Raw genomic sequence first — 26,791 nt, forward strand, 5'->3', positions numbered from 1 at the left:
AGTATAAGCTGAAAAATCTCCCTCGCACCCTGCTGTCACCCATTTTTTTTTCTCCTAAGAGTCAATACGGTTTCTTCTAGATAGTGCGCGCGTGTGCCCCCCCCACGCACACACACATTATATTGTTTTATGTTGTATAGATTCTCCCCTTTTCCCACTAAAGGTACTTGACTATGCAATTGTTGTACACCTTGGTTTTTTTTCACTTAATGCATCTTAAAACACTGGAATCATTTTAAGAATATGCAAATTAATATCTTTACCAAAAAGCTTCCCCTTACAAAAATTTGCTTTATAAAAAATCTAAATTTTTATTACTAAATAATTCTATGCTCTGCCTTATAGCCCTCTGAGGGTCCTTAGGCAGCAAGTCTGGCTACTACATCAAAAAATATGATTCAATTAGGAAAATGCGATTCATGTTAACTTTTCAGCCCACCCAATAAGCCATTCTGCAGGATTCTATCTTATTGGTGTTCTTTTCCTTTTATAGCTCTTATCAAATAACAACATCATGGGTTTATATTCTCAATAACTCATGAGTTCTAAAGGACATGTGTGAGAAAAAAACAAAAAAAGACTAAAATTTGGAGCGTAAATTGTGGGATTTCTCAAAGACTTGAATTATTGGAGCTTATTAGGTTGGAGTGAATAAAAGGGGAAAGACATATTTAGTAATTTCAGATCTACTAAGCAGTTCTCCTGGGAAATTGATCAAGAAGAATCCATGGTGTTGTATGAACTTCCCCAGGGGAGGGCAGACCAGACCCTGCTAGACGGCAGCTGAGGGAGTGGGGCTGTGAGTTCCAGGAAGCAGAGTAGGGGCCAGGTGAGAGCTGGAAGGCTGGCAGGTAATCTGAATCAAAGTCCTCACAAGCATCAGCAAGGCCAAAGGGCATAAACAGGGCCCCAAAGCAGAGACATAGCCAATGGGCAGAGCTTCTGAGCTGGACTGGCTGAGAATGGAATTAGGAGCAAGTTGGGAGGCAGCAGGTTGTTGCCAAGAGTGAGGTCAAAGTTCACCGGTCTCCAGGTTCACATGTTGGGCACGCTGACCCAGTGTATGAACTTTGTGCACCATCCCTATGAAGCATTGTTACAAGAGAATTACCCCCACTTCTGTGTCCATGCCTCTTTGCAATGTGACTTTCAGCTTCTGCTACCACAGGATGGAATCTATTTCACCTCCCATTGAATCTGGGTTGGCCTTGTAACTTGCTTTGACTAATATGATGTGGCAGAGGTGAGGTTTTGGCAGAAGTGAGGCTGGGCTCCTGCTTTCCTTCTTTTGAAATGTTTCTATCATGTGAAGAAGCCCAGCATGAAAGACCACAGGGAGAGTAGGGCATAGGCATCTGAGCCATGCTAGACCACCCAACCCAGCCAAGCCATCAGCAGACTGCAGGTCCATGAGACCAGCAGAGGAGCCACCCAGCCAGCTCACAGACCTGCAAGAAATGGTGGATTGGTGTTAAGGCACCAAGTTTTAGAATGGTTTGTTGCACAGATAACTGATACATCCCTCTGCCCTATAAACATACTGCTGACGTCTACAAAGGTTCTCTCATGTTAGGCAACTCAGAATTGTGAGACCTAGAATTACAAATATTTTATGTGTTCATAATATTCTGCAGAACCACTTCACGTGTACCATTTAATTTAATATTCTGATAATCCAGTGAGGAAGAGGAAGCAGGAACATGGCTACCTCCATTAAACAGATGAGAAAACAGGCTCAGAAAGACATATGACTGTCCCAGGATTACTCAGCAAGTCAGTAGGGATACTCTTATGAACTGATTGTGTCTCCCCCAACATTTGTATGTTGAACCCCTAGTCTCCCTTGTGACTGTAGTTGGAAACAAGGCCATTAAAGAGGTAATTAAGGTCAAATAAGATCATAAGAGTGGACCCCAATTCAATAGAACTGGTATCCTCATGAAAAAGGAAAGAAGCACCAGGGATGCACACATGTGGAGAATAGGCCACATGAGGACACAGCAAGAAGGTGGCTGTCTACAAGCCAAGACAGGGGACTCAGGAGGCACCAAACCCTTGATCCTGGACTTCCAGGCTCCAGAACTATGAGACGACACATTTCTGTTGTTCAAGCAGTCCGGTTTGTGGTATTTTGTTATGGCAGCCCTAGCAAACTAATACAGATGCCAGTACTCAAATTTAGGTCTTCTACTTTTTTAGAAGGAATTTTCATAAAACAGTGAGATACCATTTCCTGTATATCAAACTGGCAAAGATTTTTAAAAGATAAACTTAGGAGCAATAAGAATGTGGAGAAATGGGTTTTCTCAACTGGTGGGAGTCCAAATTGGTACAGCTTTCTAAAGGGAATTTGGTAATACTTATCAGTGGTCTTAATGATGTATTTGTCAGTGTTTTTTTGTAATGATCCATGGCAGACTGTATTTTCTGAAGAAGGAAGCACTGATGTGTATCCCATTTTCTGTGCTCTTCTTACAATATGAGGTTGACACACCTCCACTAAGAGGTAGAGTCTGTTCCCTTTCTTGAACCTGGACAGACCATTGTAGTCGCCACAACCAATAGAATACAGTGAAAGTGAGGGTGTGTGACTTCCAAGGCTAGGTTATAAAAGGCATTACAACTTCTACCTTGGCCTTTTAGATAACTCACACTGCAAAAGCCAGTGGCCATGTCATGAGGATACTCAAGCAGCTCTGTGGAGAGGTCCATGTGGAGAGGAACTGAGGCACCCAGCCTACAGACACCATCAACTTGCCAGCTGTATGAGTGAGTTACCTTAGAAACAGATCCTCCAGTCCCAGTTGAGCCTTCAGATGACTGTAGCCCCAGCCAACTAAAGCCTCATGAGAGACCTCAACTGAGACCTGCCTAGGTGAGTCCTCCTCAAATTTCTGACCAACAGAAACCATGAGAGAAAATGAATTTTTATTGCAGTTTTATATCACTGTGTCTTGGGGTAATTTGTTATACAGCCATATATAATTAATAAACAACCTATATGTGCATGAGTAGGGAACTATTTAAATGTATTATAGTACATGCATTTGATGAAATACCATGCAGCTGTTTAAAAAGAGGAAGCTCTTTATGTATTGACATGGACAGCTCTCCAAGATGATTTGTTAAGTGAAAAATGCAAAGTGCAAAATAGTATATAAAGGATGCTATCATTTGTGGAAAAAAGTTATGTATATACATATATGCGTGTATAGAGAGATAATATGTACACATGCATATATTTATATGTGGCATATATATATACACACATACTATATATGTATATATTATATATATGCAAAATATCTCTGGGAAGAACATAAGATACTGGTAGTAGTGATTGCCTCTGGGGAGGGGAACAGGGTGACTTCAGAACAGAGGTGGGAAGATGCCTTTTAAATTTTGAACCTCCTGATATATGATCTATTGAAAAATAAAGTTTAAAAATTGTAAATAGTGCTTTCTCTTTAACTCAGAAACTTCACTGCTAGGAATTTATCCTTAGTAAATAATCATGGCAAAGATTTAACTATGAAGGTGTTGTCACAGCTTCATTTAATATCATAAAAACAGCCCAACTGTTAAACAGTAGGAAATTTGTTGAGTAGCTTATGGCAGTCTTGTTTCGTATCTGCCGCGATGGAAATGGTGAAGTAGAAGACAAAGTCAATGCCCGGTGAGGTGATCATGATGTAGTAATGGACAAGAAGTTATGAAATGGCACAGCAACAATCTTACCTTTGAAGTGAATTTAACTATGTAAATGTAGGCGAAGGTGGAGATTTAAGATAGATGCAGGTAGATCTAGAAACCCAAATGTTAAGGGCGATTATCTCTGGGAGGTTAATTTTGTTTTCTTCTTTTTCATCTGTGTTTTCAATGATAAACGTGTACTACTTTTGCAAAAACATAAACTCTGAAAGTTTGTCTCTCTTTTTTCAGAGACTTGTAAGTCATCCTATAAATAGCAGCTCCGGATAGAGAATTTGAAACTTTGTTTTTAAAGATGACAGTTTTTCAAGGACAGTGACCTTTATCATTAGGTAGAGAGAGCTGCCCACCCTGTTCAAAGTCCAGGCATTTTGGTCACAACATTGACCCCCTCCAAGCCCACTGACCAGTTGGGGGGGGGGCACATCCAGCAGCTGCACCCCCAAACTATCCCTGATCAAAACTGGTAGGCAGGAAAGGCTACAGAATTTCTAGAGGAAGGGGGTCATCTCTGAGGGGTGATCTTGGGACCAGTCTCCAACCTGCATTTCCAAAGCCAGCACAATGCTTTCACTTCCATTGTAGGTTAAAAATCAAGTGTTACGGGCTGAAGTGTGTCCTCCCCTACATTTGTATGTTGAAGTTCTACTCCCACACCCAGTATATCAGATTATGACTGTATTTGGAGAGAGGGTCTTTAAAGAGGTAATTAAGGTAAAATGAGGTCAAACAGGTGGGCCCTAATCCAATGACTGGTGTCTTTATAAGAAGAGATTAGGGCGTTGGCCACACGAAAACAAAGACGAGAAGAGGGGCCTCAGAAGAAACCAGCCCTGCCAAAATCTTGATCTCAGACTTCTAGCCTCCAGGACTGTGAGAAAATCCATTTTGGTTATTTAAGTCTCCCAGTGGTGGTACTTTGTTGTGGCTGCCTACGCAAATTAATATAGCAAGTTTCCCAAAGATACACTTTTACACAAGATTGAGAAAATGTCCACGGTCCACTGTTTGTCCAACAGCAAAGTCTGTTAACTTCTGATGGTGGGTCTGAGATGCGGAGCTGATGGCGATTATGGGGTCCTTGGGGATCCCCAGCCCCCTAGGTGCCACCACTGCAGGCTACACGTGAGCATCCCTGGCCTTTCCAGTAGGCGAAGGTGGAGAAGCACCTTCCAGCACCTATCCAGCCTGAGAAGCACCTGGAACTTGCCTCTTGATGTGGCCTCGAGTTCCCTGTCAAGACTGTAGCCCTATGTGGAGCTGCAGCCTGGCCCTGAGACCCCTGCTGGGGACCTAGTCTCACCAGCCCCACTCCAGGGACATTTGGGACCCTGACACTCCTCTCAGAGGAGCCTTCCTGACTCCCAGGCATGCCTCCCATCTCTGTTCCCAGAGATTCTGACTGCTAAGGTTCACCTCCACACCACCAGCAGACCCTGGAATATAGTTGCTGGTCTGGAGGAATTCATGGTCTTCACATCTCTGAGATAGCCCTTTATGGGGCTGAAAAGCCCTGGGCATTCTTACTCTCTGAGGCCACATCCCTAAAATGTGTTCAGATGGACCCACAAGCCACATCACACATAATTTACATAAACTGTAGGAACTGAGTTGCAGTTGTCTAGTTAACATTTTGTAGACGTTTAACCATTTCATCCTTACAATGTACTTTTCTAATTTTGGAGCTAGCAATGATCCCAGCTGTGGTTCAGGGGTTTCTATGGGTGTTTGAAAAACTGACCGGCCCTGGGCACCAGAGCCATGGGCCCAGCTGAGTGGTCCCTAGGGCTCTTTCCAAGGATGTGCAAGGTGCACTGGGTGTGCTTGACCCCAGAGGAGCCCTCCAAGCAACCCAGAGTCCAGTTGCAATGCCCCAACCCCCTTTCGGTGCTGTAGAGTAGGAGAGGCAGCATTTTTCCAAGCAGAATTACCTCTTCCTTCTGTCTAAACTTGCTCCTTGTCTGCCTCCTACCTTCTCTTGCTTCTAGCAGATTTTCCACAAGGCCAGAAAAGCCAAGGGCTAGGAGGTCCATCATAGAATCCAACCTCCTCCCCATGACAGATGAGAAAACTGAGGCTCAGAGAAAGAAAGGTCTCCTTCAGGAACACCATGCATTTTTTTTTTTTTCCCTCCATAATTTGAGCTCAGAACTCTGCCCTGGGTTGAAATGGAGATTTTGAAATTGCTCAGGAGGAACCCTTGAAGCACAGTGTTTCCACCCTTCTCTGACCAAACTCCCTGGTTTGTTTTCATCCCAGCTGGGTGGTTTTCTCCCAGCATTGCTGTCTCTTTCTCTTGACAGCACCCCCCTGGAACCTTGGAGATGGCTGGAGCTTTGCCCGAGGTCTGAGTGTCTAGGGTTGCCAGATACAAAACAGGATGCCCAATTAAATTTGAATTTCAGATAAACAACACTTTTTTCTTTTAAGTATAAGGGCATCCCAAATGTTGTTGTTGATCTAAACAGATTTAACTGGGTGTCCTGTATTTTTATTTACTAAACCTGCCCACCCTTTCATTTGGGTCCAGCCCCCTCCGCCCTGCAGCTGTGAGTTTTCTTGCCACCTCAACAGCATGAATCACACAGTTGTGGACCTCTAGGCAAATGCTTTTGAACGGAACAGCATCACGGTTTCGGGGAATCCCCTCACTGTCCCCATAACGCATGTGTTGGTAAAGCAGAAACCCTAAAACAATGCCTGTGGGAGGAAAACAGAAGAGGCTACGGGTTCGTACCACCTCGGGGAGAACCCCAGCCATGTCAGTGCTGTGAAGAGGCTTTGACTAGATCACTCACTCTTCACCTCCCACAGCTTGCTTTGAGACACTTGGAGATATTGGAGATCACACCTTCCCAGCCAAATCCTCTGAGGGCCTGAGAGTCTTCCTTCCCTGCCTTTCTGAGAAGAGGTCTCAGGGGAGGAGTGCGTTTGTGGGCTCTGTGAGCTGGGCAATTGCTTGACTTTAGGGATAATGATTGTATCTTTGTCATGGATTGCTGTGGGGATTATAGGGGGAAATTAGTGTAAAATGCTTGGCACACAGTAAGTACTTAACCTCAGTGGTGGCTATTGTTATAATCGCATCAGGACTTTTCCTTTACCACCAAGCCAGGTCTTCTTAAAAAGATAGGCTCTCTGTTCTTGGGGCTCCCACAGTCTGTCCTCAAGAAGCTTTGGGGCTTCAAACTGGGCACCTCCCCTGGTCTAGAATCAGCATTAAGCTAGTGTCACCTGTCAGTTCTCTGTTTGGGTTAGAAATTTTAGTCACCCAGAAGAGCCCCGAGGAAGCAGGACTCAGAAGAGGCTGGCTTTGAGGGCTGAGAAAGTAAGTTTCCACCCAGGATGTTCCTGAGGGAGGGCAGGCTGTGTTTTGTGCATGCGTTCTTGTTAGTGGGGCAGGGAGGGAGTGCAGGGGGTGTGTCTCTGGAGGAGGAAGAAAGGAGGGGGCGTGGGAAAGGACCTGCAAAATAGTCATCTAGTTTCCTCTTCTGGAATGTCCACCCAGCAAATGAGCTTTGATTGGGACCGAGGTGGGAAAGCCCCTGACGTGGAACCTCTCTCCCTTCAACACCTGGCTCTGCGCTGGGCCCTGGGGTTTGGACACTTAGCTTCTTAGAAAGAAACCGAAAGCCCTTAGGAGAAACTCCACCACTTCCCCTTCCTCAGTAAGAGGAACTTGGAGTTGCCCTGACAGGAAAGTCTTGGTGGGGCTTCTCGGAACCTGCCACCGCTGTTCTACTGAGGAAAACCGCAGGCCAGGGGCCAGGCTGGTGGAGAACTGGCCATTGACAAAGTCATGGTCAAGCAGAATTGGAAAGCTGCCAATGTTCTCTCTTCAGTACCACCTGTCACCTCCTCTTTGGGGAGTCTTCTTGCTGCTCCCCTCCCTTTCAGCCCCCAGGGTTCTAATCAGGGACCGTGGTTGTGTCAGTGCTGCAGGCTCCCCTGCTGCATCCACCACCCATCAAAACTCATCTGTCTAGTTCCCATCCCTGCAGAGAGGCGCTGACCCTCTAATAGGGGAACTAGGGGAACAGGGAGGGAAGAGGCCACCCTATCTGAGCTGTCTTGGATGGCCCAGTGCGTTGAAAAACTGGCATCAATTGGGCACACAGGGATGCCTGACCTAACAGTGGCTGTTGGTTGCTTCATTCACCTCTAGCCTAGACACAGCCTTCTCTCTGGGGACTGGTGGTGGGAGGAGGTGCCTCTCCCCTTCCCAGACACATCCAAGGGTCACTGCTACAGCAAGAGGAGACAGTACACAGGGACAAATCACACGCAAGATCCAGCCCCAGAAGAGGCTTAGAGACCCTCAGGGCCTAAGCTTTACTACAAATGTGTCAACAGGGTACGGCACCAGAATCTGGCCATGGCGTTTCACTGCTGAAAACTTTCCATGGCTCCCCATTGCCTGCAGGGACACAGTCCAGACCCTGTGGCCTGGATATAAGACCCTTTGCCCCAGGTCCCAACTCTCCTCTCCAGCTCCTCCTCTGGGCTTTGGTCTGATGAGCCTCTGTCGCCTTCATCTAGCCATCTCCTGCTCACATGGTGAGACCCAGCAGGGCATGGATTTCCTGGGGAAGTCATCCTTGCTCCCCAGCCACAGTCTAGATGGGTTAGGGGCTGCCTCTGTGACCTCACCAGGTGCATCCCTCCTAGGACCCTTATTCATGTCACCTTGTTATTGCCTAGTCTCTTGATCATCACCCAGCCTGTAGGCTCTCAAGGGATAGTGACTGTGGGCTTGGCAAATCTCAATGAACATTTGGTGAGGGAAGAAATGAATAAATGAGTGAATTTAGTGCTATCTGCCATGCCGTGTGGCTGACAGCCCCACATGCCCACAGACCCAGACATCCACATGTGGACGTGTCCGCCCACGTGCAGTGGGAGGAGACATGTGCCTGCTTGTCACAGTGTCCCTGAGCTTGTGTGGGTCCCTGCGTGTGTCAGCCAGCATCACCAATGAAGTCCTTTTGGCCAGCAGGTGGCACTGTGCCCCTCCACTGCAGCGTTCATCCATCCTAACTGCCCCTGGCTGTCATCACTGGAGGGGCCTCTGCATGCACACAGAGCTGGCCTCCCTCACGCCACAGTGGGCCAGGGCTACCTGGATCTCATGGGGAATCAGTCTGGTTTTCCAGTTGAGCAGCCAGGGTTCTGATGCCACAGTGTGCAAACTTTGGTTCAACCCATGTCTGTGGTACTATGTATGCTCAGCACCAAGCTGGACCCCACAGGAGAGCCTAAGCCCAGGCAGCTGCAGAGCACAGGGTTTAAAATAAAAGTGTGGGCTCAGTCCCAGCTCTGCCTTTAGCTGGCTGTGTGACCTTGGGCAAGTTCCTTAACCTCTCTGAGCTTGTTTTTTTTTTTTTTTAAATTAAGTGGGAATCATGGCAATGTGTAAAATGAAATAATCAGTGTAAAACATGGACATCTGTGGGGCTGTACCATAAGGCAGTGGCTCTCAAACTGTAGCCCTAGAGGGCTCCACCTCGGGAGTTTCGGATTCAGTGGGTCTGGGGTGAGGACTGTGAAGCATTTCTAACAAGTTCCTTGGTGCTGCTAATGCTGCTGGTCTGGGGACCACATTTTGAGAACCCCCGGATGCAGGATGCTCATAGTCAGGGGAGACACACAAGGTTAAAAACACTGCGCAAAAGCAGCAGGCTTCTGGCCAGATATAATGGAAGCAGAGGAGATGGAGGTACAAACTCCAAGGGGCTATCAGAGCCCAAGGAAAGGGGGCATACGCCTGTGGCCTGGGCAGTAGGAAGGGGAGAAAGAGGGGCCTCTGAAGCTGGCTCTGCTCTCTCCCGCTGCTATTTTCAGCTCTGCCCCTGGGCAGTCGTGTTGGAGGAAGTGAGCCCAGGGGCTGGCTGTCCGGCTGGCAGGGCACCAGGCCGGCCTCCTCCACGTGGCTGCTGCCTTTCCCTGGAAGGGATGGGTCAGTTAGTTCTTTAGCTCCCGGGTTGGCTTCTGCTATGCTTCCTCAGCTTCTGGGAACTCACATTTCCTTTCTCTTTCTTTTTTTTTTTTTAATACTGCTTTTTAATCAAATTATCATGAAGCCAAAGCATGTCCGTCTTAGAACACCAATACAAAGCAGAAAAATATAAAGAAGAAAATGAAAAAGCAGCTCCAGTCACTCAGAGATAATCACTATCTCCTTCCTTGTGTATGTGTCTCATGCACGATATTGTATCCATTTGACATTGTAGCATAAATGCTGTCCTTCCACAGTAAAACACTTACAGAGCATGACTTTAAGGGCAGCACAATAGTCTAAGTGAAGCTCTTGATGCATTTCAGGTGACTCCCCAGGGGATCTTCCTAGAAAGGGACTCATTGGGTCAAAGGACATGAAAAGTTTTAAGACTCTTGATACATTTGGACGAAATGCTTTCCAAAAACATTGTGCAGGTTGATGGTTCCACCCAAGGTGGGAGGGGAATGGGAGCTGCTGGGCTCAATTCACAGCATTTAAAATGAAACAAGGAGGCCCAAAGCAGCCACAGGGAGGGAAGAAGAGCCCAGCACTGTCCAAGTCATCTGGACATGCCCTAGGCCATGGTCCAGACCAAGGATGTGGCACCTTCGGCCACAGCTGGCCTGGGCAGAGCTGCCCTCCTGCTCTTGGAGCCAAGGTCACTCTTAGTACCTCACTTTCTCTCATACCTCCTGTCCAGTCTGTCTGCAAATGCTGTTGGAACTAGTTTCAGAACATCCTGAATGTGCCCACTTCTTCCCACTCTACTGCTTACCAACCTGGCCCATTGCTGCCTGGATGATCTTGGTAACCCCCTTGTCTCCCTGCCTTCCCCCATCCATTGCCCCATTGGAGTCTTTCTCCAGAGCAGGCAGAGAGATCCTTTTACAACCTAGGTCAAATCAGGTCAATCCTCAGCTCAAAACCCTCCAATGGCTCCCATCTCACTCAGGGTTGAAAGCAGAGACCTCACCCTAACCTCCTTTAGGGTCTGTGCCTCCCCAACTCCTGTTACCTCCCTGATCTCACTTCCTACTACTCCCTCCCTTACCTTCTCAGCTCCCTTATGCTCCTGGGAACATCCCCAGCACACTCCTGCCTCAGGGCCTTTGCACTGCTGTCCCCTCTGCCTGGTATATTTCCTCTGCTGTCCACAGACCTCCTCTGCTCAAATTTCATCTCAAAAACAAGCACAAGCAAATATGACCTATTCTGGAAAGGCCCTCCCTGACCACTGTGATTAAAATAGCACCTTGGCCCTCCTGGTTTCCTTACCCTGTGGGATGCTCCTTCAGGGACCTGCCTGCTTACTTGATTGTCTGCTTTCCTACTGGAAGAAAACCTCCCTGAGGGCAGTACTCTCTGCCTATTTTGTTGACTGCTGTATCTTCAGTGCCTGATGTACTGCCTGGTGCGGAGTAGGTGGTCAGGGAACCTGTTGAATGGAAAACTGAATGAAGGACTTCAGCATCTGGGTATGTGTGTGGTTTCTCTGCTAGACCATACCTTGCCACCTCTTTAACTGGCCAACTTGTGGACAGCGCCCAGCACATACCAAGCACCTGTGTAGTGTTTGCTGTACAAACGAACACATGGGGGGAGGAAGGAACTCAGGTCAGGGCGTGGGGACTGGGAAACTGGGATTCCAGATGAGCCCCTGCCACTCACAGTCACGGAGGCCTTGGGCAAGTCTCTTCACCTCTTTGAACCTTGGTTTTTGTCCTCCATAAAACGAGTATGATGATACCTGTGCTGCCACATCACAGGCTGTGGTGAGGGGTAAATGACAAATGCAGGTCAGCAAAGCACAGGGACAGCCCTGCTCAAGCTTCAGCTCCTCTGTGAGGGTCTGCCCAACCCCCGCCTCACCCTACCAACCACTCCCTGCTCGGAGCTCCCTCGTAGCCCTGCGTAGGTATGTGTGTGTATGAGAGCCCTGCCAGTGTTTTCACGCATGGTGTATTTACAAGACTGTGCACTTGAGACGGGGCCAGGCCTCGCCATCTCTGCTACCATCCAGCGGGCACTGTGCCTGGCAGCTGGGCAGTACCCCTTGGACATCTGCTAACTGGCCAACAAATATATTTGTTGAAAGCAGTAGACATGTTACAGTGATACAAATAAATAAGGGTGGGGATTTCAGACCCAGACAGAGGGCTGGGGTGAGGCAACCCAGTAGGGGCTTTTAGTGTTTTCCTCTCGTGCCCTGACTGAGAGGAGGGGATGGAGGTACTGATGGATCAGCCTTGCTCACTCTGGGATGGGACCTGGCCAGCTGCCTCCCAGACGTCTGCCACATCGGCCACATCTTCTGGGCTGTGGGGTGGAAGCCTGGCTACCTACCTGCATTCCTCGCTCTGTGTACCCATGATCTCATCCTGGCCCTGCAGCCACCCACAGGGCAGGAGGCTTTGCCCCACTCCGCAGATGAGGAAAAGGAGGCTCATGAAGATGGATGCCTGACCCTGGGCGGTCATCCTGCCTGGGCTCGGGTGGGCCCAAGGCTCCAATGGGGCAGGTGGAATGTGGTCATCGAGACCATGTCACACTGTCCATTCAGGCTTTAAAAGCCCCGTTGGTCCTATCCACCCACTTAAATTCTGGTCAACTGATCGACTGACTCTCTCTAGGGCTGCCTGGGGGGTCCTAGGGTGTGCCAGGCCCAGCTGCCTTCCCTCTGTAGACTCGGTGACCCAGACAGGGCTAGCTGACAAACAGGCCCTGCCCGGGAGGGCGTGGGATGCAGTGAGCGAAACTCCTTTTAGGAAGGAAATCTCAAAGCCAAGGTTGAGAAACCAGTGTCTCGCCAAGGCCTGGGGGTGGGGGAGCCCAGGTGAGCCGACTCAGTCCTCAGGAATGGGTGGGGTCTCGAGGGAGGCGGGCACTTCCTCCCACCCCAGCTCAGGGTCCTGTTCAATCCTTACTGAGGAGTTTCCTGGTGACAGGCAGTGACCTGTCGGCTGTCCGTGTGGGAAGCAGCTTGGCGTGGCCCTCACCATCTCATTAGTGGTGATTCACCCAGAACTCACCTGGCTGTCAGGGACCTGTCCCACTGCCCATTGGAACCAGCTCAGCCAGCACCCATGCAGAGGCAGAGACCCCATTCCTTCAGGTCTCCATCCTCCATGGCTCCCAGGGCAAACCTGCCTGGCACACAGTCAGAACTCAGAATTCATTCATTCAACCAACAAATATTTGTTGAGCATCTACTGTACTCCAGGTACTATTGCTAGATACTGGGGATACAGAGTGAACCAGGCAGACCCAAATCCCTGCCCTCCTGGAACTCCCTTCTCATGGGGAAAGACAGTGAACAAATAAATAAGTGAATCATACGAGCTCTTGATGGTGAGTGCTATGGAGAAAAAGCAGGGAAGAACTTGAGATGGGGATTGCAATTTTAAATAGGATGTTTGATTGGATGTCTCTGAAAGGTGATATGTGTGCAAAACCTGTTGAAGATGAAGAAGGGAGCTGTACAGATAAGAGAGGGAAAAGGTGTATTAGAAACAGCAAGGGCAGGGGACCTGGGGTAGGAATGTGGGGTGGGGGCCATATTTAAGGACCAGCAAGGAGACCACTGTGGCTGAAGCAGAGCTGGCTCAGGGGAGAGTGGTGGAAGACAGGGTCCAAGTCTGAGGGCAGTTAGTCCAGACTATGCAGGGTCTTGTAGGCCTTTGTAAGAACTCTGGCTTTTACTCAGCCGAATTCTGTCAAAATTCTCCAAATCCCCCCCCCCCCCGACCCCACTGAACCCAACACCAGCTTCCCAGGCTTCTTCTGCCTGGCTCAGAGCTCAGAGAGCTAAGTTAAAGATCAGGTGTGCTTTCACCAGGGAGCGTCTGGAAGGATGAGTTGGCTGAGCAGAGGGTCGATGTCCGTGGAGGATGTGGGAAGAGGAAGATGCCTATTTGGGAGACAAGTACCTACTGCAGAGGGGGATGGTCTAGGGGGAGGAAGAGAAGGAAGCAGAGGCTGAAAAAGAAAGGTGGGGCCAGTAAGAGACAGCCTTGCCCAGCCACCTCCAAGCCTGTCCTAGACTCATCTGGGACACACCCCACTGACACTCTGCTCTAACCTCTCTCTCAGCTCTGGACCTTTGCACATGCTATTCCCTCTGCCTGGGAATCCTTGCTGTTCTTTGCCTGGTAAACACCCACTCAACCTCCATGAAGGGGTCCCTGAGTCCCCAGAGCAGGTGCTCCACCCATGGGCCCAGCACACCCTCCCATGGAAGCGTTCTCATACTGGGTCGTAGCTGCCAACTGAGGGGTCTCACTTCTCTGTCATACCCTGGCTGTGGACCATTGGGGTTTGCTTACCTTTCCATCCTCTGAGCCTGACACACGGTAGGTGCTGAAACAGCTGAGTGAATGAGGAAATGCTCACTAGGATCTGGATCCCTCAGAGGGTTTGGAACAGTGAAAGGCCAGCTTCACATTTTAGGAAGATGCCTCTGGTTCAGTGTGTGGGTAGGGTGGAGGGATTGGAGGAGGGTGATAGCTAAGAGGCTACTGCAATTGTCCAAGCAGGGGAAGACAGAAGCGAGGAAGGACACAGAACCAGGGTGCCAGTGGCTGGGAGTGAGAGGAAGAGCAAGATCTGGGAGCAGTTTTTAGAAGGCACATTGCCACTGGTCCTGGGAGTGATGAGGAAGAGGGAGTAGAGGGTGGGGTCCAGCTTTCCCTCTTTTATTTTATGTCCTTCCCATATCCTGCCCCTGGACAGACAGATACCACTTCCTCAGACACGATATAGCACAGTGGCTTTGGAGCCTGACTCTGGGTTCAAACTCCATTTCCACCACATATTCAGTATGTGACATCAGGCAGTTTTACTCAACCTCTCTGTTTCTCAGTTTACCCCTCTCTAAGGCAAGGATGACAACTAAGAATCAGTTACTGTGTGTCACTGATTCTAAGATTTCTGTTTTAACATTTCTGAAATCTGGGTGAGTCTTAAAGTCAACGGCGTGTCATGGATTAACTGGCAGCATTCTTTAGTGCTACATGATACGTGATATATCTGAAGACTGACGGAGCCTTACGTTTAATGAAACACAAAAATACGTGGAGAGACCAGTACCTGGCACGCAGTAAGGGCTGGATAAATGTTAGCTATTATTACTGTCATTATTTGCTCTGTGGAGTACTGTTCGTCATACAAGGGAACAGATGCCCCATCAGAATAAAGAGACAAATATAATCTGGAGCTAAAAGAGAAAAGGAGCTAATTCATAAATAGCTATAAAAGTGAAAGAAATCTTAGTAATTTCCCCCCAAAAATACCCAAAGTGTAATGCTTCCTCTGAAAGATCCTAAAGAATTCTGCCAAAGTTCCAGAGAAAACTTTAGAAATCCCTCCTTTACAATGGAGACCAGAACTCCTGGCTCCCTGACCAGCAGAGGGAACCAGGGCATGTCCCCAGATGACTTCGGGGGTGTTCCTTGTGTCCTTTTGAATTTCCCTGAGTCACCATTACTCACTGCCCACATTCAGGGCTCTGCTACCTTCTGACCGGGAGACCGATGCCCTGGGATCAAGGGGCAGCCTCAGACAGAAGCATGATTGTGGAGTGTTCAGCACAGTCCATAAACCATCCCCAGCTCAGGAGAGCAGGGTGACCCTCGCCAGTGTCTTATTTTTGGCCTCTCGGGTTGAGTTCCTGCCTACTGACTTGGCAAATCCTGGGCGACTCGCCTTGTTTTCTCTCTTCACTTAAATACATGTCTGGAAAAAGCCTCCACCCCCACAGACCCTGCTGTGTGTGGAAATGGTGACAGGCCTGGAGGAGGAGGAGAAACTAGGTGGCTGGTTCGCAGAGCCTCCCTGGGATGAGGGGGAGAGGAGTTGGCCCAGGCAGGTGCTCTTAGGCACAGCTGCTCGGGTCAGCAATGCTCCCAGGGGCCAGTCCTGCGTCCCCTAGGGCTCAGCCAGGGCCCCCACCCCAGCTCTTATTCTCTCCTGCTCTGGGTTGACGAGAGACCATCTTGGCCCCGCTCCCCATGGCAGGCTCACACAGAACTCCTTGGTGATGGGGGCCACTTTTTGCCTGGAGTTGGGAGGCAGCGAGCCTGAGAACACAGAAATCTGACCAGGCACAGGCAGCATGCATGTGGCTGGATGGCAAGGGCGTGGATGGAGGAGCCCTGTAGCCCGCAGCCAACATGCCTGCTCCCACCAGCTCTCAGCCAAAAGAGGGCAGGACAAATGTGCCCAGGACACTCTCCTAGGGAAAATGAGGGACTGAGCAGTCAGCAGTGGGTCTACTGGGAGGCCTTTTCAAAGGGACAACTGCCCTCTCTCCTGGCCCCCAGACTTCAGGCCAGCATTCTTCCAGTACCACAGTCTGATGGCATTTTCATTCCAGAATGCGAAATCTGCTGCAGACCTTTCCAATCACAAGTGCCACTGAGTCTCTTCTCTGGGCTGGAGTAAACACCTTTGAAACCGATGGTTTCAGACCTGGCAAAGGCAGGTCATGAACACTTGCTGAATGAAAGCACTGTGTGATCCCTGGGGGAACAGGTGTTATCCCCGTTTATCACACCCATTTTAAAGAGGAGCAGGCTGAGGCCCAGGGTGGTTAACAGCCTTGTCTGGGGTCCCACAGTTAACAAGTAGCACTTCTGGGCTTTTAACCAAGGTCTGTCAATCCCCTAGAGCCTTCACTCTTGACTGCTGTATCACACTGCGTGCTTAGAAGGTACTTGAAAAAGCCCCTGGCACACAGGTGCTGGGTGGGGGCTGCTTAATAACAGTAGCCACTGTGGTGAACAACACCGATCTCATAATAACTCACTGAGGCTGCATTTTGTTCCCATTTTAAAGATAAGGAAATTGAGGCTCAGAGAGGCTTCATAACTTGCCCAAGACCACAGTTAGTAAGTGGTGGAGCCCAGCTGGGTTTGAAGCCAAGTCTCTTCTGACTTTACAAGCCACGATCTAACCACTGCACTCACTGTCTCCTTTGGGGAAGCACCACTGGCCCTGCTCAGCTGCGCCCTTCAAAGACTGCTGTTCTCTCTCTGCAAGGCCCCACGTGTGGCATTTTCTCTTGCTCATCTTTCTATCCTAGATGGCACCTGAGCTTTTCATTGGGCATCCCAAGTGCAGGGACCTCTTCCAGCAGGGCAGCACCACCATGCAAGCCACATCTATTTGGCTCTCAGTCGTACCTCGAGGCCTTGCCCCCAAAGTTCATCCAACAGTGCCAAACAGTCCTGGCTTTGAACATCTCAATGAGAATTTCTTTATCAAAGGTAACCTTGGGAGACATGTCAGGAGCAAGATAACAGTGGTAAGAGATCACTGAGAAGGATGACAAGGGGTCTGGTCCCCCTGGAGGGTCTCTCGTGTCCTTGGTGGCATCTTTTGAGCCAAAACAAATAGAACAGCAGTCTTGGCCACCCTTTGAGGCTCGTATGTGCGCCTCTGCAGTCACAGGCCATGGTGGGCAGGTCTCAGCAGGTAGAAAGCACTGGCATCCCTGCCCAACTTGGCCTGATTCTCCAAGGATCATAGAGAAAACTCACTCCTTAGACCAAATGTTGAATCAATTCCATAATCAGACTCATTTGCAGCATTGCTGGAGTGGTGAGAAGAAATGAAATCATTTTGCAAAAAGAGACCCTATTTACTTTACATCCATTAGAATGGCTACTTTTAAGAAGTAGAAGAGAACAAGTGTTGGCAAGGATGTGAAAAAACTGGAAGTATTGTGCACCATTGGTGGGAATGTGAAATGACGCAACTGCTATGGAAAACAGTATGCAGTTTCCTCAAAAAATTAAAAATAGAACTACATATGATCCAGCAATCCCACTTCTGGATATGTACACATCCAAAAGAATAGAATGCAGTGTCTCAAAGGGACATTTGCACACTCATGTTCATTACAGTGTTATCTACAATTCTACCGAGAGAGAAGCAATCCAACGTCCATTGAGAATAAGTGGATAAACAAAACGTGGTACATACCAGAGAATATTACTCAACCTTAAAAAGGAAGGAACTCCTTAAAAAACAAAACAAAAAACAAGGAAGGAACTCCTGTCACATGTGACAACATAGATGACCCTTGAGGACATTATGTGAAGTAAAATAAGCCAGACACAAAAGGACAAAAAGTGCATGATTCCACTTACGGGAGGTATCTAAAGTGGTCAAGTTCATAGAAACAGAAAGTAGAATGGTGGTTACCAGGAACAAGGGGGAGGGGAAATGGAGAATTGTTTAATGGGTATAGAGTTTCGGTTTCAAAGATTAAAAAGTTCTAGAGATTGCACAACAATGGGAATATACTTAACACTACTAAACTGTACTATTAAAAATGGTTAAGATGGTAAATTTTGTGTTTTTTGCCATAATTAAAAATAAATTTTAAAAGGGGGAGAACATTGTTGATTCCCTCAGTTCGGAGGGGTTTATAATATTGACCAAATTAGGCACTTTATATATTATTTTCCTTCATTCTCACCGCAACTTACTGTGGTAGGCATCACTATTTATTTACAGCCTGGGAACTTGAGGCGGTGAGAGAAGCTGACTTACCCACCGTCTCGTGGAACTGAGTAAGGGAAAGAGCCCCAATTTGTACTCAGATTTGTCTTCCTCCAAACTGGGGATCTTGTCCCTCCCCTGTTCCCCTGTGGCTGAATGTCCCCGATTCTAGCTCCCAATCATTGACAGAAAAAAAAAAAGCTTTTACTGTGAGTCCTCCACTTCCCCTAAATTGAGCACAAGGTCCTTGGTGAGAAGCCTTATGCATCTTCTATTTCTTGCTTGCTATGGGAACTAAGTACCGGGCACCCATAGTTGGTAGGTAAAAAATAAACACTTGAGTAGTTGATTTCATTAAATTTCTTGAAGTGCCAGAAAGGGTTTTCACAGAAAATACCACTTAAGCACTTTCGGCTCACAAAGCACTTTCACATACATTAACCTATTTGCTCCTGATGGGATCCCTGGATAAAAGAGATCATTATCACTTGTATTTTACCGATGGGGGAAGCACAGGTCAGAGGGATGTTCAAGGTCCCGCAGCTGGGATTACAATTACTGGACGCACGACTGGACAGGTGTCTCAGGACCCCAATGTCTGTGATGCTTTCACAGGTGGCCTCATAAATTAGGGCCACACTTCTCTCGCTCAGCCATCTCTGTTGATCTTGTGCTATGCTCACCTGCTGACCCAGAGGGCATGCCTTGGTCTCCAAGGCCAAATAAACTCCTGACAGCCCGTGTGAAGGTTGGAGGCGCCTTTCTTGGGACTGCAGTTTTAGCATCTAATACCCTGCCAAGTACCATGTGCCAGTGAGTGAAACACTGGGGCATTCCTAGGCCCAGGAAAGGACTGGTCTGCAGGGGCTGGGCCAGAGTCCAGCTAAGCAGGGAGGCCTGGCAGCTGGCACAGGACAGGGAGGCACAGATAGGGTCAAGCTTGGGGATATAGCTAAGGCTGGGACGTCGATATAAGTCAACTGGGTTGGCTGCCCAGGGGTCAGAGCCTTGCCTGGAGGGGCCGGAGTGAGCAGAGCAGAGGACCGAGGCTGCTTGCTCTCTGCCCTGTCTCCCACCCCCTGGCAAGTGTGGGCAGCTGCAGGCCCAAGGATGCTGGCCCTAGAGTGAGGGTGGTCGGGGCCTGAAGGTGGGGGTAGCAGGATGGCCACCCAGTGGCCAGCCACATCTGTTTGGTCCTTTCATTATGACATTTTTTTCTCTGATTACAAAAGTATCTTGTGTTCACAATTTAAGAAATTAAGGGCTACCAAAAAAACCCACATAAGCACAAAATAAAAATCATCTATAATGCTCTCTCTTTTCTAACTGTATAAGGGACAAAAGGTAAAAAGTAAACCTTGTCTCCCCCCTCCTCATTCTCCCCTCCCCTGCACACTAGAGGTCATCACTGATGGCAGTTTGATAGTGTTTGTTAAGGCTCTTTCTCTCTCTTCTCCTCCTTTTGGAGGGAAGGAGGCAGTGATTTTCCCAAGAATGGGAACAAAAACCCGGTCACTGTTTTGACTGACAACATAAATGTCCATTTGATTCTAATTCCTTTCAAATATGTTGGTGACAAGGTGCTCTGTCTGGGAAGTCCTGACTCCGTCCACCCTGAATACTTCCACTTTCCCCACTTCTGGCCGTCCTTACAACCTCTTCATGAGGAAGACCAGAGAAGGAGGCTTCTGGGGTTTGATTTCAAGGCAACTAGGAGGCTTACTGCCCTCCAAACACTTCAGGTCACTGATGCTCGAAATTCCACCATTAGAATGTCATACCTTTAATAGAAAACTTCATTTTCCCTGAAAATACAACTCCTTCATGGGAACCGTGACTCCTTTAAGAGTATGGAGTACAAAATGAGTTTAAAATTTCTTTCCTGAGGACAGGGTTTTTTTTTAATTTTTAAAGATATTAATGTTTCTTTTTTTTTTTTTTTTCCTATTTGTTAAAGTAACACATTTGTTGTAGAAAATGTAGAAAAAAAGAAAAGCATGAATGAGAAAATAAAATTTGCTCATAGAATATTACCCAGAGATAACAAAACTAACATTTTTTTGCAGGAGGCAGGTAATTAGGTTTACTTATTTATTTTTAACAGAGGTGATGCTTTCCCAGGCCTCCTTACATCACAACAGCTGTGGGAGGGAGAGTAGCTTATCCCCATTTTACAGGTGAGGAAACTGATGATGTTCAGAGAGGATCTGAGTCCGCTGGCGGGTCAGGGAGCAGAAATTCAGAGCCAGGTTTGCTGACCCTGCATCCAAGCTGTTCTGATCACACCAAGTGGCCTCCTTTCCCCTCCTCAAAGATGTCCTCACTGTGCTGCAGTGCTGCTGTCACTAGCCCTGTCTGCAGGGGAACTAGCCTTTGTTGATTTTGTGTGTTTCAGCTTGTCTACTCAACTTGGTGTAACGCCTGAGGACTGGATTCGCAAGTTTTTTGGTCCATAGTGCCCAGTGCTTGTGAGGATACAGTAGGTGCTCAATAAGTGCTGACAATTCCAAATACAGTTTTTCAAAATGCAAAGGCTCACATCCCACTACAGAATAGGATTCTAGGCAGCTTTGGAAATTCCCCTGAGTCTGATCACATTCCAGTTTGAAAATCGGATAGAGAGAATGCTTAATCAGCCCCCTCAACTCTCAAAAATACTGCCACGAACCAGGAAATAAGCAAAAATATTTCAATGAGCAACCAAACTGAATCTCATACATTTTATGCACAAAAGATGAAGCATGCCTGTCTTAAAAACACTGCTTGAGCCTCACTCTGCACCTACATACCCTTACTTTATACCTAATTCTAATGAGGTTGGTCACTTGGTTTCTCAGCCCACAGTTTATTAGAAGCATGCATAGAAATAGCTATGAGAAACTGAAAGCTGTTATAAACATCAGTAATCATAATAGTGGCCTTGAGTTATCGAGAAAAGATTAAAGTATGTACAGCAGGAAGATGTACAATCCATTTTAGAAAGATCTAAAGAAAATTGGTGTTTAAAGCAGTGTTTAAACTTACCCTGAAAGCTGACCATGTGCTAAAAAGGAGCCCAGCCCTCCTCTCCAGTATTGCCAGTCCTGCCTACAATGATTGTCTCATCACACTACACTGACAGGGTCCAGTTCTCCAACTCATGTGTTGTAAAGTAGCTAACAGCATAAAGTCTGGAGCCAGGCTCACTGGGTTCAAATCCTGGCTCTGCCACTTCTGAGCTGTATGACCTTAGGCAAGTTACCTAACCTCTCTGTGCTGGTTTCCTCATCTGTCAAATGAAAACAATAACAGAACCTACCTCCGGATCAGTAATAACAGCAGTCTAATTCAACTCTGTGTCCTCACCTGTCTCTTAGCCACTTACTCGTCAAAGTGGGATCCAACAACTGGAATCTGGTTAGGAATGCAGAACATCACACCCAGACCTCTTAACTCAGAATCAGCATCTTAAGATTCTGTGTGCACATCAGAGAGTGAGAAGCCCTCAATGAATACAGTCAAATGGACGAAATTAGGCATTATTGTACACAGAAGTCCCAGGAGCATCACAAAGACAGAGAATGGGAGCAGGAGGCTAGCTCCTAATGAAACAGAGGAACGGGGAACAGAAGAGACAGTGTGGGAGGCTGTGCACTCAGAGAGACTTGGTTCAGCCTCTTTCCCAGATGCATAACCTTGGACCTCAGTACCCTCTTGTGTGAGACGGAGGGACTAGCATCCACCTTTGGAGCTGGGACCAGGATGAGAGATAAGTGCTTGAGGAGCCTGCACAGGGTGGGCTCTCAGGCTGTCATTACTGCAGATTCACAGTCCCTCACCCAAAGACCTGGGGTCAGATGTCTGTGGGTTTTCAGAGCTTTCCAGATTCAGAAAGGTCACATGATGCGGGTGCTGACACTACAGAACACCCAGCAGGGTCTGAGCAGCACCCTTAATTAAACACAGCAAAGCTTTTGCAGCAAAATGTACGAGCAGTAAGAGACATAATAAAGACTTTAAAGAACCTCACATCAGGGCAGACCAGATTTGTGGCCAAATCAGTTTATATCAAACCTATTTTTTAAAAGTCTGGTTTTTAGAGCTTTCGGATTTCAGAATTATAGACAAGGGAGTGTGAGCCTGGATGACAGAGGAGGGGGTCTGCCCTGGGGGGACAGTGGGGAGAGCCAGCTAAGTACAAGAGAGATAAGTACCTGAAGTGCCTGCAAATGGGCGCGCCCTCGGGCTGTCATTATATGTAAAATGATCATAATATGAACAACAACAAAAAAAACCATAATAAGAATTCCAATGTGTGCTGCTTGCCGTGAACATGTTGTCTCCAGCTCTTACAGCAGCCCTCTAAGGTATTAATTACTGTTCCATTTTACAGAAGAGGACACTGAGGCTCCAGTCACCTAAGAAAATCCAGGAGCACACTGTCGGTTCATCTAATGCCAGTGCCTAAGTGTTCATGGGATGACTGAGACTCAGGCAAGAAAGGGACAGGCTGGAGGGCTGAGATCTGAGAGGGCAGGTCTTGCAGCTTCAGAGTTCCTTGGTTCAGACTTGGGCTATGCCCCTCAACCTTCCTGAATCCTTATTATGTCTTGGATGGATCTCTTGTAAACCTCAGGGAGTCAGAGTTTGTCCTCTTATCTACTCTGACAACTTTTATCTTTTAATGGGAGCATTTAGTCCATTTATATTTAATGTAATTATGAATATATTTAGGATTAAATCTACTCTGTACTTTCTATTGGTTTTATCTGTCCTATGTACTTTTTTCTCTCATCTTTTTCCTTTCTTCCTTTTTTTTTTTTTTTTTTTTTTTGCCATTGAATATGTCCTATTAGTTTGGAGGTTATTCCTCTTTCTCTATTTGGCCCTCCTCTCAGTATTTTTTTTAACATTTTTTATTGATTTATAATCATTTTACAATGTTGTGTCAAATTCCAGTGTAGAGCACAATTTTTCAGTTATACATGAACATATATATATTCATTGTCACATTTTTCCTCTCAGTATTTTGAGTGTTATGTGATATATATACGTTCTATACCACTCGTCCGATAGCTTGAGATGATCTTAGCTTTAGAGCTTTGGAGTTAGACAGACCTAGGCTGGAACCTGGCTTTAGCTGGAACTTTTTAGCTGTGTGCTCCTTTTCAGCTGCTTTTCCCTGGATCTCAGGTTCCCTGTGTGTAAAATATGGGTAGAGGGAACCCATCTCCCTGCTTATTGTGACACTTCAGTGAGCTGAGGGATGCCAAGTGCCCTGTCCAGGGCTTGGGACAAAGAAAGGGCTCAATATTCCCCTCTCTTCTCTGGCCTTTGCCTCTCTGCATCCCGGAAAAATTGGCCCCAGATGGAGGCTGCTCAAGAGCCTGGCTGCACAGCTGGCCTTGACCGTAGAAAACCTTCCCAGAAGGAATCCCTCTGGAATAAGATGTTCCCAGGGTGCAGCCAGTCTGCAGCATCATCAGTGGATAGCACTGCCTCAGTCTGGGAAATAGGAGGCTGTTGGGAAATTCTGCTAAAATGGGGGAGGGAGTGGATTGCATTGATCAGTGTCTCCGGGGAGCCCATGGAAGGGGGGAGGGCTCCTCAACAGTGTATGTGTCTGTAATCCGGTCGGTCGGAGAAGGGGAGCTGACAGTAAGCGGCAGCCGCCCATCCTGGGAGGCAGGTGTGTCCTCTTGGAGAGCAGAGCAGTGACTCACCAGACTGCCACGGCTTGTTATAAATATCCCCTGAGACACCTAACTCCCTCGGCCCTGATTCTGTATTAGCACACGTGGCGCTCCATAATCCCATAATTAATTAGGTTTCCTAGGCACCTCGAGACTGGGAGAGGGTGTCCCAACCTGTGAACACAAATATTACAAACTACCTGGCAGGTCCCCTGCCCCAACTGTGAATCGAAAAATAAGTTCTCTTTCTCTCTCTTATCTACTTACTTATTTACAAATTAGCTTTGGGTGAATTTTGAGAAGTGAGGGCTGGTCAAATGTCCCCTGCTTGAATAATTCCAAAATGTCACAGATGGACCAGGTAACCCAAACCCACCTCCCTCTGATTTACTGAACCTGTTTGGGGAAACTGAGGCCCAGACCTTGGAACAAGACGAGGTGGGAACTCAAGGCTCCTGCCTCTCTTTCGCTTCAACTCTCAGAATCTTGGTTTCCTCTCATGTGAACAGAGGTAACAGTACCTGCTTACTGAATGTAAGAGGTGATGGGGCTGGTGTGTGGGAGCTCAGCACACAGAGGGGCTTAAGTATGGGGTCCCCTCCCCTGGCCCCTTATCCTTGTTCTCTCTTCCCAGATCAGTATCTCCTTCTGCTTCCTTCCATTACACCTGGCAATTGATGGCAGTCTTGATAACATGACTAGAAACTGGATTTTACCCCCAGCGACTCTAGGCTTTAATAATAATAATAGACACCATTTACTGAACACTTACTATGTGCTAGACCTGTTCTTCATACATTCTCTTTTACTCCTTTAAATCTCAGATGTCCAACATTGGAGCCACTGGCCATACACAGCCATTGAGCACTTGAAAAGTGGCTAGTGCAACTGAGGAACTACATTTTTTACTTTAAAGTTTAAAATTTTATTTTTAATTTTAAAATTTATACTCAATTCAGCTATCAGAAAACTTTTAAGTAGGTTTGGAACAACTTGGGTATGTGAATCCACTGTTTCAACTGTAAGTTTTGTAGAAGTCTTAACTACATATGAGACATAAAAATTTAGTGTCTAAATTGAGATGTGCTGTGAGTGTAAAATCCACACTAATTTCAAAAATTTAGTATTTTTTAAATGTCAAATATCTCATTCATAATGTCTTTTATATTGATTAATGCTTATATTACAATATTTTGGATATATTGGGTTAAACAAAATACATTATTAAAATTAATTTAACCAGTTTTTTATTTTTTAAATGTAGCTAGTAGAAAAATTTAAATTACACATGTTTTGGAAAGACTGACAAAATCTCAATAAAGTTGATACTATTGAGCCATTGCTAATTTCTTAGTTTTGGCAAATGTACTTTAGTTATGCAAGATGCTAACTTTTGGGGAAGCTGGGTGAACAGTTTACTGGAACTCTCTGTACAATCTTTGCAACTTTTCTATAAATGTAAAATGTTTCCAAAATGAAAAGTGTAAAATACCCCCTCCCATTACATGTGTAATTACATGATATTTCCACTGGAGAAATAAATAACCGTATTATAGTTCTATCACAGGGCGGAAAGCAGTTCTCTAAGAGATGTTATCCTCATTTCATGGATGAAAAAACCAGTGTTCAGAGGGGTCAAGCAGGAGGATTTTGGACCCTGTCTGTTGGGCTTGAAGCCCTTGAACTTTCTGCTGTACTCCTGGGCTTCTGCTCTAATGACTGGCACCCACTAGAGCTTTCTGAGAATTCCTCCAAGGTCACTAGCATGGCCGTGTGGACCCATGGGGCTGTGGGTGGGAGGAGGCCAGGAGCTGGAGAGCAGAATCAGGGGAATCTGGGTTCCTGGGATAAGAGGACTGTCCAGGTCGGAGCCAGGAAAAGTCTGAGGCCCCAGGACAAAGGGGAGGGGAGACAGCTGACCTAATAGGCTTTACATTTTATTGACCGGCTGTTTTCTTTTATCTCTGCCTTACTTTGGAAAGGCTATCAGGAGCATCTGCTGCTCTCTCAAGAAAAGAACCCGCAAGGCTGCTAATGCCTTAGAGGAGCAGGCCCCAAAGGGGACATATAATGGCCCCACGGGGATAGAGCTGGGGACCTGGGCGCATCCTGGTGTAAGGAAAAGGCAGTGGCAACGCTGCTCCCATCTTGTCTCACTGCATCTCCCTCCTTTCTCATCTCAAACAAGAGTATTCTCCACCTAATGTAGAAGACCTGCCTCCTGATCTGCAGCCCCAAAGCTCGGTCACCACGAGCCGAGGCAATCCCCTTTCCTGTCCATTTCTGCTTTGCAAGGGGGCCTGAAGCTGCCCTCTACTCCCCATCCTGGCAGGCCTCCAAGACACAGCCCTAGGCCTCCCGAGGGCAAGAGCACCATGCGTGGAGCGCAGAGCCCCTGCCTCTCCTCTGGGCCTGCCCCCCTCAGCCTGGGAGGCCTCAGGGGGCCCCGCTCTCCTAACAATAAGGGGGCTACTCTGCTGGGCTCTCTGGGGGGGCCCAGGGTCAGCCCGGCCCGCAGTGCACTGTCTGTGGCCAGTTGCCCACCACCTTCCCAAGTCCAGATGCCTCGGAGCACGCCGGGCGGCCCTGTCCTGATGTGCCCCTTCCCCTCTGCTGCCCTGCCTTGCACTCCGCCGCGCGGCGGCCAGATGTGCCGGCTTTGGTGCTGGCGGCCCCTAACGAGGTCCAGATGTGCAACCTGGCCTGGGCCGGCGGCGGCGGCGGCGGCGGCTACCAAAGGAGAGGGAGGCCCTGGGAGGGAGGAGCCGGCTGCAGCTGGATCCGCAGTGCTGGAGAAGGAATGCGCTGGGAAGGATTCCCGCTGGAAAGCGAGCTCGGGGTGGCTCTGCCTAAATAAGGCCCTGGCCTCTCTGCGAGCTGCAGGCCCAGCTCCTCCAGGTGCAGCCGC

At 47.7% G+C, this 26,791-nt stretch overlaps 1 protein-coding gene across 7 annotated transcripts in view; it reads left to right on the top strand.

Annotated features, from left to right (window-relative positions):
- Positions 1 to 26,791, top strand: part of FGD2 (FYVE, RhoGEF and PH domain containing 2) — a 107,970-nt gene that overhangs the window by 43,193 nt on the left and 37,986 nt on the right. For 6 of the 7 annotated variants that reach the window (XR_012501118.1, XR_012501116.1, XR_012501112.1 and 3 more), the window contains one exon: positions 2,644 to 2,875. Coding sequence is in view for 1 of the 7 variants with exons in the window: in XM_074348589.1 (XP_074204690.1) it covers positions 2,644 to 2,727 (84 nt within the window). In the remaining 6 variants the exon portion in view is untranslated. Of the gene's footprint in view, positions 1 to 2,643; positions 3,680 to 26,791 lie in introns of those variants that run through there. The other variant, XM_074348589.1, reaches the window with a different exon arrangement.

This window comes from Camelus bactrianus, chromosome 20 (genome assembly GCF_048773025.1).
Source record: "Camelus bactrianus isolate YW-2024 breed Bactrian camel chromosome 20, ASM4877302v1, whole genome shotgun sequence".
NCBI classification, from domain to species: Eukaryota; Metazoa; Chordata; class Mammalia; order Artiodactyla; family Camelidae; genus Camelus; species Camelus bactrianus.